Raw genomic sequence first — 17,357 nt, 5'->3', positions numbered from 1 at the left:
CCATTTTGTCCTTCTTCCCTCCCACCTTCTTCGGGTCCACCACCACCTTTTTTGTCGCCCCGCTCCTGGTTGAAGCCATATATTGCATGTGTATGTGGAGCCCAGTCCCCCAGAAGCCATATTCGGGGTGTCGGACCGGCCCGAGCTGCAGGCGGGTGTGGGGCAGATGTCTTATTCTTCGTCTCGCTGATCACTCGTAGGCCGGTCTTATTGGGATGGAGGTCAGCTTCTCCTCCCTGTGCCTCGGGGTGGCGGGGGTGACCTGCTGGAGATTTTGACCCTGGATAAGGTGAAGTTTGAGCTGAGGGGGTGAAAGAGGGTTCTACAATTGCTGGGCTTTGTTCATCAGGCACTTTCAGGTGTTGGCTACCGTTGACTGTGGGTCGGGGTGGGTTTTGAGGCTTTTCGTTTGTTTGGGGTTGTTTTTGTGTTGTGAAAATGTTGAAAACTTGTCAAATAAAAATACTTTTTTTTTAAAAAGCAGGAAGATCTCTTGTCGCACAGGTGGTGGTGCCAATCTATGGGGGAGCAGGAGCCAACTCTGTTTCAGCATTGGGGATCTGGGTCCCCAATCAATGTTGAAAAACGGAGCTATCGGCAGCCAAGAGCAAAGCTCATCACTGCACCTGAGCTGAAGCAATGGGTGGAATTGCTCTGTCCCCGTGGAGTAAGCCCAATAAAGGCTTGTGGTCAGTTACGATGGTGAAACAATGACCGTACATGTCCTGATGAAATTTTTTAACACCTTGTTTCATAGAGTTTCATAGAATTTACAGTGCAGGAGGAGGCCATTCGGCCCATCGAGTCTGCACCGGCTCTTGGAAAGAGCACACTACCCAAGGTCAACACCTCCACCCTATCCCCATAACCCAGTAACCCCACCCAACACTAAGGTCAATTTTGGACATGAAGGGCAATTTAGCATGGCCAATCCACCTAACCTGCACATCTTTGGACTGTGGGAGGAAACCGGAGCACCCGGAGGAAACCCACGCAGACACGGGGCGGATGTGCAGACTCCGCACAGACAGTGACCCAAGCCGGAATCGAACCTGGGACCCGGGAGCTGTGAAGCAATTGTGCTATCCACAATGCTACCGTGCTGCCCTGATCACAGCCAAGCCCTCTTTTTCAATTTGTGAATACTTTCATTCTGTGTCAGTGAGTGTTGAGCCGGCGAAAGCACTGGGTCGGTCGGTGCCATCTTGTGGCATAGGACAGCCCCTTTCCCACAGGGTGAAGTAGCACGTGTTGAGATTATCTGTTTGTCTGGGTCAAAGTGAATTAACAAGCTGGACGGTTGTATGGTCTGTCTGACCTGTTTGAAAGCCTCTTTTGTGGATCTTTCCAGTGCCAGTTTTGATTTTGTTTAAAGGTGCAGCGGCATTAACGTAGTTGCCATATTCGGGATGAATCTGCCGTACTAATTTACCGTGCCCAGAAATGATTTAAATTCTACCCATTTTTCAGCGCAGGATCCTCTCTGATTGCCTTCACCTTATCTTCTAAAGGATGTCAGCCTTTGGGGTCCACCTTAAACCCCAAATACGTGACCTCATTGGCCTGAAATGTGCACTTTTTTTTTAGTCTGATGCCAGCATCTCTGAAACCTTTAAGGACTCCCTCCAGGCTGGCCAGATGCTCCTCGTGTGAAGTCCCCGTCACCAAGACATCGTCGAAGTACACAACTTTTGGAATTCTTTGTAGCAAGTTCTCCATTGAAAAAATGTGCAATCAAACAATACTATAAGAATCCCAACAGTACAGATAGAGGCGTTTCAGCCCATTGAGTCTGCACCGACCCTCTGAAGAAGCACCCCACCCAGGCTCACTCCCCTGCCATATCCCCATAACCCCACTCATACATTTTGGACACAAAGGGACAATTTAGCATGGCCAATCCACCTACCCTGCGCATCATTGGACTGTGGGAGGAAACCAGAGCACCCGGAAGAAACCCACACAGACACTCACCCATGGTGGATGTGAGGCAGCAGTGCTAAGCAACCTTATATACTGGAAAAGTCCATTGTGCATGTTGATGGTTGCATATTTCTTGAGTCTTCACCCAGTTCAATTTGTAAGTAAGTATAACTCTTAAATCAAGAGTCTAAATGTGAGGCTCAACACCAACATTGTACAGAGATCTTCTATCTGAGGGTCGGATACTCGTCAAGTTGGGCCGCTTGGTTTATGGGCACTTTTTTTATTTAAATAAGTTTACTCAAAGTTTTTCCAACAAAAATTTTCAACCAATTAAACCCCCCCCCCCCCCGTAACAGAAAAGAGAAAGAGAAAAGAACAGAACATAAACATATCAATCAAACATACTACAGAACTTATACAATGGGGTTCTCCCGCACATATGAACCCTCCCATATGCTTTTTTACAAGTACCCCTAGGGAAAAACCCCTCCCCCGCCCGCCCAAATACCCCCCCCGAAAGAAACACCCCCCGCCCCTCCCCTCCCCTCCCCCCCCCCCCCCCCCCCCCCTCCCTGGGTTGCTGCTGCTGACCGACCTCATTCTAACGCTCCGCAAGATAGTCTAGGAACGGTTGCCACCGCCTGGAGAACCCCTGCACAGACCCTCTCAAGGCAAACTTTATCCTCTCCAGCTTAATGAACCCTGCCATGTCATTTATCCAGGCTTCCACACTGGGGGGCTTCACGTCCTTCCACATGAGCAAGATCCTCCGCCAGGCTACCACGGACACAAAGGCCAGAATACCGGCCTCTTTCGCCTCCTGTACTCCCGGCTCGTCCGCCACCCAAACAATGCCAGCCCCCAACTTGGCTTGACCTGGACTTTCACCACCTTGGACATAGTCTTCGCGAAACCCCTCCAGAACCCATCTAGTGCCGGGCACGACCAGAACATGTGGACGTGATTCGCCGGGCTTCCCGAGCACCTCCCACATCTGTCCTCCATCCCAAAGAACCTACTCAGCCTCGCCCCTGTCATATGCGCTCTGTGAATGACCTTAAACTGTATCAGGCTGAGCCTGGCACACGAGGAAGAGGAATTGACCCTACTCAGGGCATCAGCCCACATACCCTCTTCAATCTCCTCCCCCAACTCCTCCTCCCACTTGCCCTTCAACTCCTCTACCGAAGCCTCCCCCACTTCTTTCATCTCCTGATATATCGCCGTAACCTTGCCTTCTCCGACCCATACACCCGAAATCACCCTGTCCTGAATCCCCTGTGTCGAGAGCAACGGGAATCCCCTCACCTGCCGCCTCACAAACGCCCTCACTTGCATATACCTGAAACCATTTCCCGGGGGTAACCCAAACTTCTCCAGCGCCCCTAGGCTCGCAAACGTCCCGTCTATAAACAGGTCCCCCATCCTTCTGATCCCTGCCCGATGCCAGCTTCGAAACCCCCCGTCCATCCTTCCTGGGACGAACCGATGGTTCTCCCGGATCGGGGACCACACCGAGGCTCCCATCTCACCCCTATGTCGTCTCCACTGCCCCCAGATCTTTAGCGTTGCCGCCACCACTGGACTCGTGGTGTACCTTGTCGGCGAGAGCGTCAGCGGTGCCGTCACTAGCGCCCCCAGGCTCGTTCCTTTGCAGGACGCCATCTCCAACCTCTTCCATGCCGCCCCCTCTCCCTCTATTACCCACTTACGGATCATCGCCACGTTGGCTGCCCAAAATTAGTCACCCAGATTTGGCAATGCCAGCCCTCCCCTGTCCCTACTACGCTCCAGAAACCCCCTCCTTACCCTCGGGGTCTTGTTTGCCCACACAAAACCCATGATGCTCCTACCTACCCGCTTAAAAAAGGCCTTGGTGATCATAATAGGAAGGCACTGGAACACAAAAAGAAACCTCGGGAGGACCATCATTTTAATCGACTGTACCCTGCCCGCTAGCGAGAGTGGCAACACATCCCAGCTTTTGAAATCCTCCTCCATCTGCTCCACCAGCCGCGTCAAATTAAGTTTGTGCAGGGCCCCCCGCTCCTAGCTCCCTGGATCCCCAAGTACCGAAAGCTCCTTTCCGCCCTCCTCAACGGTAGGTCGTCTATCCCTCTTCCCTGGTCCACTGGATGCACCACAAAGAGCTCACTTTTCCCTACTTTGAGCTTATAGCCCGAGAAGTCCCCAAACTCCCTTAGGATCCTCATGACCTCCACCATCCCCTCCACTGGATCTGCCACGTACAGCAGCAGGTCGTCCGCATACAGCGACACCCGATGCTCCTCTCCCCCTCGGACCAACCCCCTCCATTTCCTGGACTCCCTTAATGCCATGGCCAAAGGCTCAATTGCTAATGCAAACAACAGGGGGGACAGGGGGCACCCCTGCCTCGTCCCTCGATACAGCCGAAAATACTCCGACCTCCGCCGATTCATAGCCACACTCACCATCGGGGCTCTATATAGGAGCTTAACCCACCTGATAAACCCCTCCCCAAACCCAAACCTCCGTAACACTGCCCAGAGATACTCCCACTCTACTCGGTCAAAGGGCTTCTTCGCGTCCATAGTTGCCACTATCTCCGCCTCTCCCTCCACCGAGGGCATCATAATCACATTGAGGAGCCTCCGCACATTGGATTTTAGCTGCCTGCCGTTTACAAATCCCGTCTGGTCCTCGTGAATCACCCCCGGGACACAGTCCTCAATCCTTGTAGCCAGCACTTTTGCCAGCAACTTAGCATCCACATTGAGGAGCGAGATCGGTCTATACGACCCACATTGCAGTGGGTCCTTGTCCCGCTTCAAGATCAGAGAGATCAGCGCCCCGGACATTGTCGGGGGCAGGGTCCCCCCTCCCTTGCCTCATTGAAAGTCCTCACTAGCAACGGGGCTAACAGGTCCACATACTTCCTGTAAAACTCAACCGGGAACCCATCTGGTCCCGGGGCCTTCCCCGCCTGCATGCTCCCCAGCTCCCCCAACCCAGTTGGCGCCCCCAAACCAGCCACCTCCTGCTCCTCCACCCTCGGGAACCTCAGTTGATCTAGAAATCGTCGCATCCCCTCTTCCCCCGCTGGGGGCTGAGATCTGTACAGCTCCTCATAAAAGTCCTTAAATGCCTCATTTACTTTCACCGCACTCCGCACCGTAGTTCCCCTGCTATCCTTGACTCCACCTATCTCCCTCGCTGCCATCCTCTTACGGAGCTGATGTGCCAGCATCCGGCTCGCCTTCTCCCCATACTCGTACGTCGCCCCTGTGCTTTCCTCCACTGTGCCTCTGCCTTCCCTGTGGTCAACAGGTCGAATTCTATCTGGAGACTTCACCACTCCCTAAGTAGTCCCTCCTCGGGGGCCTCTGCATATCTCCTGTCCACCCTTAAAATCTCCCCCACTAACCTCTCCCTTTCCCTGCCCTCTCTCTTCTCCCTGTGAGCCCTAATGGAGATTAACTCTCCCCTGACCACCGCCGTTAGCGCCTCCCATACTACCCCCCCTGCACCTCCCCATTGTCGTTGGCCTCCAAATACCTTTCAATGCACCCCCGCACCGTCCCGCACACCACCTCATCTGCCAGTAATCCTACATCCAGACGCCACAGCGGGCGTTGGTCCCTCTCCTCTCCCAACTCCAGCTCCACCCAGTGCTGGGCGTGGTCTGAGATGGCTATGGCCGAGTACTCCGTTCCCTCCACTTTCAGGATCAGCGCCCTACTCAAAACAAAAAAATCTATCCGGGAGTAGGCTCTGTGTACGTGAGAAAAAAAAGAAAATTCCCTGGCCAGGGGCCTAGCAAACCTCCACGGATCTACTCCTCCCATCTGGTCCATAAACCCCGAAGCACTTTGGCCGCAGCCGGCCTCCTCCCCGTCCTAGATCTGGAGCGATCTAATGCTGGGTCCAACACCGTGTTGAAATCCCCCCCCCATTATCAAGCTTCCTGCCTCCAGATCCGGAATCCGCCCCAACATGCGCTTCATGAATCCAGCATCATCCCAGTTTGGGGCGTATACGTTCACCAATACCACCCACGCCCCTGCAACCTACCGCTCACCATCACGTATTGATCTCCATTGTCCACTACAATATTCTTGGCCTCAAACGACAGCCGTTTCCCCACCAGTATTGCCACCCCTCTGTTCTTCGCATCCTGCTCCGAATGGAATACCTGTCCTACCCATCCCTTTCTTAACCTGACCTGGTCTGCCACCTTCAAATGTGTCTCCTGAAGCATGACCACGTCTGCCTTCAGTCCCTTTAAGTGCGCGAACACTCGGGCCCTCTTAACCTTATGGGAACTTTTTAATCACTGCAGATCCTGACAGAGCAGACAGGTTTTAGATCGGTGCTGATATGGTGTAGTTGTGGTACCTAAAATCCTTAAGATTTCCCCTGTATATTGTCACAAAATGGTAGAATGCTATTAAAATCAGTGGTTTTTTTTGAACAAGTTAAATCAAACTGCCATGTATTCTGTAAACCATGTCCGGGCAGCAACTAAATGAAAGGAACAGGAAAGAATTGGGAACAGGTCGTTATTTGCAATTGATGCATTTAGTAATCAGTGAGCCAGGAAGCAGGCTAGTCACAGATGAGGTGTTGAAGAAGCAACAGAAGAGGGGCGGCACGGTGGCGCAGTGGGTTAGCCCTGCTGCCTCATGCTGCCGAGGTCCCGGGCTCGATCCCAACTCTGGGTCACTGTCCGTGTGAAGTTTGCACATTCTCCCCGTGTTGGCGTGGTTTTCACCCCCACAACCCAGAGATGTGCAGGGCAGGAGGATTAGCAACGCTAAGTTGCCCCTTAATTAGAAAAAACTTAATTGGGTACTCTAAATTTATTTTAAAATAAGAAGAAACAGAAGAGACAAAGGAGCAGCCAACATCAGGAAACAGCTCAGCAAATGCCAGCTTGTGCAAAATACTGTTTGCTTTGCTGAACCAAAGACCATGCCCAAGTCCTGGCATACGGTGTGGTAGTCACTGGCTAGATTTGACCAATAGATTTATGGTTATTGTTTGGAAAACAGAGGGGTCTCAGTGAAGTTAAGAATTATGGGTTTTGGGTTTGCACTTTTTGAGGGACTGAGTGCTTACTGTTCATGTGCCGAGGTATAAGATTGTTCTTTGTAATGTTGTTATCTTTCTTCTACTTTAAACAACAATAAAAGTATTGAGTAATGAAAGAGAGGTTTAAGTTCTCACTGTTTCTGCAAACGTTTCTCACTAATATCCAAAACAAACAAGACCACACAAAACCAATGTTTCAGGTTGGACATTCTCGCACATAACACGAGCAGAGTTTTGTAACAATATATTGCTAATTCAGTAGCCATGCTGTCTAGCCTCGGGTTGGACTCATTCTCATCGATACTTGTCGGGCTGTTCACCCACCACTGTGGCCAACACCCATGTCGCCCTCCATGCTCAGCTGTCACCTTTCAACCATCAGGACTATCTCGATCAGGGCCATCTTGCTCACTTTAACCATGTTTAGCCTATAAATTCCAGATTCCTCTTCAGAATGTTTATCTAATTTATGGGCTGGAGTCGAGGCATTTTCCTTCAAACTGGGCACGCCCTATCTGGCACAGCTACATGCTTGAATGTGACCCTTCCTGTTACAATTGAAGCAAATTAAATCTTTGCAATGGCACATCTCTTGGGGGTGGTCTCCCTGCATCTGTGATACTCAGCGAATTTCCTGGGCTGACAGCCCGCTTTTCTGCTGTCCACGATCCTGCTCCTGGAATCTCAGTTCAGCCTCTCCTGTGCCTGCTGCTCGCCTAACAGCCATTCCACTCCAGAGCTGATTTACCGTGCCTTCCTGTACAGACTAATTCAGAAGCGCTCTTCTTGGTGCATTCGGTGACTTGAGCTATCTCTATTGCTTTGTCCAGGAATATTTTTGTTTCGGCTAATAATTTTCGTTTGACATTGAGATTATTAATGCCGCAAACCAGACGCCTGTGTAACACGTCGCTTTGCGCCAAGCTGAACTTTCAGTGTTCAGCCACTTGGTGAAGTCTGGCTACAAAAGCTGAAATTGTCTCCTCTGGGTCCCTGATGGTCGAATTAAATTTATTCCTCTGCTGTATAATGGAGGGTCTGGGGTTGAAGCGCTCTTTCACAAACTGGTCAAACGATTTTGTGTCTTACCCTGTGATCTCATTGGCAGTAAAAAAAATACTGGAGCATCTCGATATGTCTTCGGCCCGCTGGTTGAACGGATTGGGTCTCCCTAGCAACGGCATTGTTTCTCACTCACTGTTTTTGCTGACCTCGTCTTTTCCAAATCTTGGGGATTTCCAATGCAACCCCTTTCCCCATGAATTCCCAAGCTGGCGATCATTGTCCAATTTATTCTCATCGCCAATGTAACAGTATGCAGGATCACTGAGGATGCTTCTTATACAACAAAGAGGTATATTGGAAACAACAAAGAGGTTTAACTATATACAGGCACAGACGTTTATCACACAGATCTCTATTGCTTGGCTCCCAGGTCCACCCTGCCCAGGCTCTTGCCCCCAGAGCCCCATGCTTTGTCCCCATTGGTGGGGGATCACGTGCTCCCATGGGATAGGTCCCTAGCACGTCACATGGCCTGCAAAAAAACGCCCCATAAAAGGGCCATGCTACCGCAAGAGGGCTGGGTTTGTCGTTGTTTCCTCAGTCAGAGCCGAGTGGTTCCTTATTATTGACTTTGTAGCAGTAATCCACCATTCATTCAGTGATTGTGTCACCTGTTTTCATTACAATGGAACAGCACTTTACATTTGCACATTAACCTCTGCCATATTTCTGTGTACTTACAGATCAAACTAAGACAGGGAATGTATTTTCAGAACTGCCCCTTCTAATTCTGGTATCTCTCCTGGTTTAAGTATGCAAATTTGCAAATTTTACCCAATTTGGATTGAGTTTCTAAGGACAAATGATTGAAGTAAATTTTAAAAGCGTTTTCTCAACATCAAGTTTGGGACACCGAATGCCTCCTGCTGACAAAGCATTTCTTTTTTTTTTACTTAAGGGACAATTTAGCATGGCCAATCCACCTAGCCTGCACATCTTTGGGTTGTGGGGGTGAAACCCACGCAAACTCAGGGAGAATGTGCAAACTCCACACGGACAGTGACCCAGAGCTGGGATCGAACCTGGGACCTCAGCGCCGTGAGGCAGCAGTGCTAACCACTGCACCACCGTGTTCCTCCCAACAAAGCATTTCGAAAGAAATATCTATTATTTTTTACTCTTCATTCTATTTCCTGTCCATTCCCAAGGTTTATCCTGAATTCCCTCAATTTAGTTAATCAGATTTTCTTTTTCTTTTTTAAAATATTTTTATTCAAATTTTTACATATTTTCAACAAACAGAAAAAAGATAAACAAAGAACACATAAATAAACATCTTACAACTACATCACAAATTCCCCCAATATACAAATCCCCCATTAAGCAATATAAAACACAGTAGAAAACACAAAGTGCACCCCCCCCCCCCTCCCCTCTGGGTTGCTGCTGCTGCTGACCACCTCCTAACGCTCCGCTAGAAAGTCTAGGAACAGTTGCCACCGCCTGAAGAACCCTTGCACAGACACTCTCAAGGCAAATTTTAACCTCTCCAATTTAATGAATCCTGCCATGTCGCAGATCCAGGCTTCCACGCCTAGGGGCCTCGCATCTTTCCACTGCAGCAGAATCCTCCGCCGGGCTACCAGGGACACAAAGGCCAGAATACCGGCCTCTTTCGCCTCTTGCACTCCCGGCTCGTCCGATACCCCAAATTGTGCGAACCCCCAGCTCGGCTTAACCCGGGTGTTCACCACCTTAGAAACCGTCCTCGCAACGCCCCTCCAGAACCCATCCAGCGCCGGGCACACCCAGAACATATGGGCGTGATTTGCTGGGCTCCCCGAGCACCTCCCACACGTGTCTTCCACCCCAAAGAACCTGATCAGCCTCGCCCCTGTCATATGCCCTCTGTGAAGAACCTTAAATTGTATCAGGCTAAGCCTGGCGCAAGAGGAGGAAGAATTAACCCTACCCAGGGCGTCCGTCCACGCACCCTCGTCTATCTCCTCCCCAAGCTCCTCCTCCCATTTACCCTTTAGCTCCTCCACCAAGGTCTCCTCCTCCTCTTGCATCTCGTGGTAGATCGCCGAGACCCTGCCCTCTCCAACCCACACCCCGAGAGCACCCTATCCTGGATTCTACGTGCTGGAAGCAGCGGGAACTCCCTCACCTGCCCTCTTACAAACGCCCTTACCTGCATGTACCTGAAGGCATTTCCGGAGGGAAGCCCGAATTTTTCCTCCACCGCCCCAAGGCTCGCAAACGTCCCATCTAAAACAGGTCCCCCATCCTTCTAGTTCCTGCCCTGTGCAAGCTCAGGAACCCTCCATCCATTCTCCCTGGGACGAACCGATGGTTCTCCCGGATCGGGGACTAAACCGAAGCCTCTACCACCCCCCTGTGGCATCTCCACTGCCCCAAATTTTCAAAGTCGCCACCACCACCGGACTCGTGGTGTACCTAGTCGGGAGCGGCAGCGGTGCTGTCACCAGCGCTCCCAGACTTGTGCCCACACAGCACACCATCTCCAGCCTCTTCCACGCCGCCCCCTCCCCCTCCATTACCCACTTGCGTATCATCGCCACATTGGCAGCCCAGTAATACCCACACAGATTAGGTAACGCTAACCCTCCTCTGTCCCTACTCCGCTCCAGAAACACCCTTCTCACCCTCGGGGTCTTTTTCGCCCATACAAACCCCATGATGTTCCTGCTGACCCGCTTAAAAAAGGCCTTAGGGATCAGGATGGGGAGGCACTGGAATATAAAAAGGAACCTCGGGAGCACCGTCATTTTCACCAACTGCACCCTACCCGCCAGGGAGAGTGGCAGCATATCCCACCTTTTAAACTCCTCCTCCATCTGCTCCACCAGTCGCGTCAAGTTGAGCTTGTGTAGGGCCCCCCAGCTCCTGCCCACCTGGATCCCCAGGTACCAAAAACTCCTTTCCGCCCTCTTCAATGGAAGTTCGTCTATCCCCCTTCCCTGGTCCCCTGGGTGTACCACGAAGAGCTCACTCTTCCCCATGTTGAGCTTATACCTGGAAAAGTCCCCAAACTCCCTGAGGATCTGCATCACCTCCGGCATCCCCCCCCCCCCCCCCCCCCCTTGGGTCCGCCACATACAGTAACAGGTCATCGGCATAGAGCGATACCCAGTGTTCCTCCCCCCACCCCCCCCCCCCTCCCCCCGGACCAGCCCCCTCCAGTTCCTGGACTCCCTTGGAGCCATAGCCAAAGGCTCAATTGCCAATGCAAATAGCAAGGGGGATAGGGGGCACCCCTGCCTCATCCCCCGGTACAGCCGGAAGTATTCCGACCTCCTCCGATTCATGGCCACACTCACCACCGGGGCTTCGTAAAGTAGCCTAACCCAACTAATGAACCCCTCCCCGAACTCAAACCTCCTCAACACTTCCCAAAGGTACCCCCACTCCACCCTATCGAAGGCCTTCTCCGCGTCCATCACTGTCACTATCTCCGCTTCCCCCTCCACTGCAGGCATCATGATTACGTTAAGGAGCCTCCGCACATTGGTATTCAGCTGCCTTCCCTTCACAAAACCTGTCTGGAGTTAATCAGATTTTCATGTGGAACTCTGTCCAATGCCATCTGGAAGTCTGGGCACATCATAGAGATTCTCACAATCCACCTTGGTTGCCACTTCCTCAAAGATGTCAGAGGTTGGTCTGGTAGGATCCTTTGAAATTCATATAATCTGTTGTTAGCTTGGTTATTGTGGTACAACACAACTTGTGGACACCACTATGAACATATGAATGTGTGCTAAAGTGCTTGATAGGTATATTACAAAGCAAAGTTTGACACCAAGCTACATGAGGCAATATTAACCCAGATGGCCAACATTTTGCTTAGAGGTGGGTTTTAAGGACCACCTTAGAAGAGGAAAGCAGATAGGGAAGCATAGGGAGCGAATTCCAGAGGTGAGAGTCTAGGCAGCTGATGTCACGGGCACCAATGGTGGAGCAAATAAAAACAGGGATGTTCAAGAGGTCAGAAATAAGTGAGGCACAGATATCTCAGCAGGTTGTGGATCTGCAGGAGTTTAGAGATAGGGAGAGGTGAGGACATGGCAGGGTGTGAATTTTAAAATCAAGATGGTGCTTGACCAGGAGTCAATATAGGTCAATGTAGATTAGCGAGCAAAGAGTTAGAGGGGAACACGACTTGCTGCGAGTTAACACAGCAATGTTTTGGATGATTCAAGCTACAAAGGGTAAAATGTGCAAGAGCAGCTAGGATTGCATTGGAATAGCCCAAACTAGAGGTAACAATGACATGAGTGAGGGTTTCAGTGGTAGATGAGCTGAGACAGGAGTGGAGTCAGGGAATGTAAGAGTGATGGCACATTGGTCAGAAACGCATCTCGGCATCAAACATGACACATGGCTAAGTCCAAGAGAAAGATGGCAGCTAAGGATCTAGGCTTGTAATTGGGACCACATTCAATGGCTTTGGTCTTCCCACTCTTTCACTGGAAGATATTTCTGCTCATCCAGTACTGGATATGGGATCAGCAGACTGATAACTTGGCAACAGTGGAAGAGTAAGAAAGATGGTGATGAAGCCGAGGTGGACGTTGTCAGCGTACATGTGAAAACTAAAGCTGTGCCTTCGAACTAGGGGCAGCATGTGGGCAAGAAACGAGAGGGGAGCAGGTATAGACCATTGGGTGACACCAGAGGATGAAACAGGAAGACAAGCCATTGCAAGTGATATTCCGGCGATAGGTAAAACTGGAAGCTGGTGAGAACCAGGTTGGATGGCAGTGGAGAGATTTTGGAGAAGGATGGTATGGTGAAGCACGTCAAAGGCTGCAAACGATTCGACTTCCGGTACTATGGCATGAGGTAACGGCCGCATCTCGCGTGGCTTCCGCGCAGACTCTGGCACTTTGGGCTTATCTGCCCAATCGGCGAGGAATTTCTTCAAACGGACTCGACGGCCTAGCCAGAACCATCAGCTGAAAAGTGTGCGATATCAAACTTGACATCAAAGAGGGGCGGAGGGGTGAAATTACAAATGTTGTACCTGAACAAGGACACATTAAAGATGGCGGGGCAAGCGGCCATGCCTATCACCCTCGGCATGTTGGCAGGGTGGTAGCTGGAGAATTAAAAGAGTTTGGTGGAAAAATGGATGAAGGTTTCCAGAAACATGGCCAGGAATTGAAGGCATCATTTAAAACCACGGTGGAGGAATCTTTGGGCCCAGTCAGGGAGCAACTAAACCAGACAAACTAAAGCGGTAGGCAGAGAAATTGAAAGGCGTGGAGGAGGCCTTATCCCAAAATGAAGACAGACTTCCGTCCCTGGAGGCTCAAATGGTGATGACCAAATGGTGAAGACTAAGAGCCTCAAGGTGAAGCTGGATGATTTGGAAAATAGGTCCAGGCACTTGAATAGGTCCAGGCACTGGTGGGTCTACCCGAGTTGAGGACTCAAGGCCGACCGAATACTCTGTTGTGAAGTTCTCCGAGCTGATGAGCGGCGATGAGGTATTTGCTGTGCTAGAGATGGACACGGCACATGGGGCTTGAGGCAGAAACTACATTCAAATGAGCAACTTGAGCGGTGATCATTCAGTTTCATAGTTTCCAGAGAAAGCAGCGGGTCCTGGAATGGGCCAAGAAAGCCCGAAACATCAACTGGGACAGCAACACGTAATGATTTACCAGGACATTGGCACATAGCTGGCAGACACCAGCTCCGCTGGAGTTGGATGAAATCAAGCAGGTGCTGAAATTGATGCAGTCGGGGAAGGCCCCGGGTCCCAACGGGGTCCCGGTGGAATTCTATTAAAGATTCAGGGACCTATTAACCCCTCTATTGTTAGGAACGTTCAGGGAGTCCTTGGAGAGAGGTACTTTGCCACAGATGCTGAGGCAGCTGTTGAATTCCCTGCTCTCGCTCTCGGCTCCGGCTCCAAGATGGCCAAACGCACCAAGAAGGTGGGGATCGTGGGGAAATACGGCACCCGGTACGGAGCCTCCCTCCGCAAAATGGTGAAGAAGATCGAGATCAGTCAGCACGCCAAATACACCTGCTCCTTCTACGGCAAGACAAAGATGAAGCGCAGAGCAGTCGGGATCAGGCATTGTGGCTCTTGCATGAAAACAGTGGCTGGAGGAGCCTGGGCCTACAACACCACCTTGGCCGTCACCGTGAAGTCTGCAATTCGCCGTCTGCGGGAGCTGAAGGATCAGTGAGCACTGGTCGTGGAATCAACACCTTCCAGAGGTTTATGTATCAGCAAACTTGTTAATAAAATGTTAAAGGCAAAAAAAAAAAAATTCCCTGCTCTCGAAAAAACACAAGGACCCCTTAGACTGTGGGTCATACCGACTGATCTCCCTGTTAAATGTGGACGGTAAGCTGTTACCTAAGGTGTTGGCAATAAGGCTGGAACCTTGTCTGCCAGAGGTAGTGGGGAAAGACAATACGGATTTCATTAAGGGCGAAGGTTGACGGCGAATGCGAGAACACTGTTGAATGTGGTGCTTACTCCGGGGGAGGGTCCGGTCCAAGACATCATAATCTTGCTTAATGCGGAAATGGCATTTGACCTGGTAGAATGGGATTCTCTGTTTGTGGTATTAGAAAAATTTGGATTTGAGCCAGGCTTTGTAGTGTCGGTGCAGCTGTTATACACGGCCCCATTTGCCAGCCCCATTTGCCAACGTTTGCACTGACAAAGTGACCTCCCGCCCCCTGTCGTCTTTACTGGGGTACCAGGCAGAGATGTCCGATGTCACCTTTGCTGTTTGCACTAGCAATAGAGCCACTAGCCATGGCCCTGAGGTTCTCGAATACATGGTGAGGAATAGTTAGAGGTGGGGTGGAACACAGGGGCCGGGATTCTGGGAGACCCCACGCCGCAATTGCGCTCGGTGCGGGGGCGAAGAATGGGGCGTCGGACCCACAATCGGGTCCGACTCTGGGACACGAACCTCTGGCAACCGGAGAATCACCACGGCGCCAGTCGGGGGCCGTTGAAAGCGGCCCCCGCGGCGATTCTCCGCGGATGACCGGCCGAGTTCCCGCCGACGTGGTTCCTGTATGGTTCCACCCGGCGGGAGCTCGGCGTCGCCGCTGCGGTGGCCGTCCTGGTGTGGGGCGGGGGGATCAGTCTCCGGGGAGGGCCTCCACGACGGCCAGGTCTGCAAACTGGGGGGGGCTACCTTCTTCCACACCGGCCCGCTTTGTGGGTCCACCATGTTGCGCGGACCCGGCGCCGCAGCCGGCAGCCGCGTACATGTGTGGACCCGTGGCCGGATGTGCAGGGCCGCGAGTCGGCAGCCGGAGCTGCGTGGAGCACTCCGGCGCCGTGCTGGCCCCCTGTGGGCCACGGAATCGCTGGGCCAAGAGGCCCGTTGAAGCCGGCGTGAAACACTCCGATGTTTTCGCCAGCGTGAACACTTAGCCGCGTTTTTGGAGAATCCCGGCCAGGGTCTCATGTGCTGTCCACCGGTGGCTTACTATTTATATGCGAGGGATCCGGAGGTGTCAATATAACATTAAGGAGATCTTGCAGCATTTTGGCGCCTTCTCTGGCTATAAGATAAATGGAGGAAAGAGTGAATACTTTGTGGTTGGGGTGCCGAGGCAGAGAGGTTGGCTTAGGGCAGTGCCGTTCCGGCTTGCTGCAATTTTTGGTATTTGGGAATCCATATAGCAAGGGACTGGGGGAAACTCCGGAGACAGAATTAAACAAATCTGGTAGCAAAGGTCAAAGCGGACTTGCAAAGATGGGACGGTCTCATTATCCCTGGCGGGCCGAGTGCAATCGGTTAAGCTGAACATGTTGCCAAGATTTAATTTTTATTCCAATACCTTCCGAGGAAGAGACAATTAGGGGGTTTGGCCTTGCAAAACTTTCAATTGGTCAGCTAGAGTGATTCGGAGATTCAAAAGAGCTTTGGGTTTGGATGGAAGCAGAGTCTGTGAGGGTAGCAAGCCAAGCGGCGCTGGTATCAGCTCCGTTACCGGTGGTACCAAAGAAATACTGGTCTAACCTGGTAGTAGTAGCCACTTAAAAAATCTGGAGGCAACTCCGCCATCATTGTAACTTGAGGGCTGCTTCTAGGCTGTAACTTGAGGGCCGCTTCTAGGCTGACCCCTATCTGTGCGAATCAGTTATTTGAACCTGCTAGGTTGTATGTGAAATGTAGGGGATGGAAGGATAAAGGTTTAGAGAAAGTGGAAGACTTATTTTTAGAAGGTTGCTTCGCTAGCCATGGGGAACTGAAAGAGAAATATGGCCTTACAGATGCTGTTGGGTTCATATATCTCCAGGTGTGCAGCTGGGTCAAAAAAGTACTTTTCAGCTTTTCCGACGAAGCAGCCTTCTACCTTGCTCAAGAGGTTCTTATCCTGCTCTGGTTCGGAGATGGCCAACACATCAGGTATATACCAGCAGATGATATATACCAGGAGAAAATGGACTCTGTTGAGGGCATGAAGGCAAAGTGGACGGAGGAAGTGGGTCTGATTTTGGAGGAGGAGATTTGGAGTGAGGCGCTGAGGAGGGTGAACTCAACCTTGTCCTATGCGAGGCTGAGGCTCATCCAGCTGAGTGGTGTTCCGGGCACACCTCGCGAAGACCAGAATGAGTCTATTTTTGAAGGGTGGATGATAGCTGCGATCGGTGTCTTGGGGGCCCGCCACATTATGCGCACATGTTCTGGTCGTGCTCAAAGCTGGTGGACCTCATGAGGTCCTTTTTTGAGACTGTGTCAGCAATCCTGAAAATTGGGTTGGAGCCTTGCTCATTGGGGTTTCAGTTGTGCCGGAACTCCGGACAGGAGTGGGGACTGATGTCCTGGCCTTTGCCTCACTGGTGGCAAGGAGGCGGATCCTCATGGGCTGGAAGTCAACTACACCGCCAAGCTTCCGGTTGCGGCGAGGCCTCGGTAGGTCGCACGTTCGGCAGCTCCCGCCGGGAATGGACTTTTGGGCTCTTCAGAGGGGCCCCAACGGCAATTGTTCGACGGCTCCCAGTGTGGGGAGGTGACAGCAAGGTTCCCTCGACATTATATGGATTGGACCAGGAGTGGAGCGGTTAAAAAAGTGATCCTGGTGCAGCGGAAAGTGAGAGGGAGGAAAAGCAAGATGGCAGCGGGTGGCGACCAAACAGCATGGACGCAGTGGTCGCAGGAGCAGCAGGAATTCCTTAAACGCTGCTTTGCGGAGCTGAAGACAGAAATGCCGGCGCCAATGAAGGCAGCGATTGAGAAGCTTGTGGAGACCCAGAAGGGCCAAGGGGCGGTGATCCAGGAGGTGCGGCAAAAAGCCTTGGAGAACGAGGACGAGATCTTGGGCCTGGCAGTGAAGGT

The 17,357-nt window shown here is 51.6% G+C and overlaps 1 protein-coding gene across 1 annotated transcript; it reads left to right on the top strand.

Annotated features, from left to right (window-relative positions):
* The first annotated feature begins 13,932 nt into the window (after positions 1 to 13,932).
* Positions 13,933 to 14,315, top strand: LOC140429609 (large ribosomal subunit protein eL43-like). Its single transcript, XM_072516857.1, has one exon. The coding sequence runs from the start codon at positions 13,953 to 13,955 to the stop codon at positions 14,229 to 14,231; it is 279 nt and encodes a 92-aa protein (XP_072372958.1). The 5' UTR covers positions 13,933 to 13,952; the 3' UTR covers positions 14,232 to 14,315.
* Positions 14,316 to 17,357: the final 3,042 nt, after the last annotated feature.

Source organism: Scyliorhinus torazame, chromosome 1 (genome assembly GCF_047496885.1).
Source record: "Scyliorhinus torazame isolate Kashiwa2021f chromosome 1, sScyTor2.1, whole genome shotgun sequence".
NCBI lineage: Eukaryota > Metazoa > Chordata > Chondrichthyes > Carcharhiniformes > Scyliorhinidae > Scyliorhinus > Scyliorhinus torazame.
The sequence above is the reverse complement of the archived record's forward strand: the minus strand, read 5'-3'. Positions and strand labels throughout refer to the sequence as shown.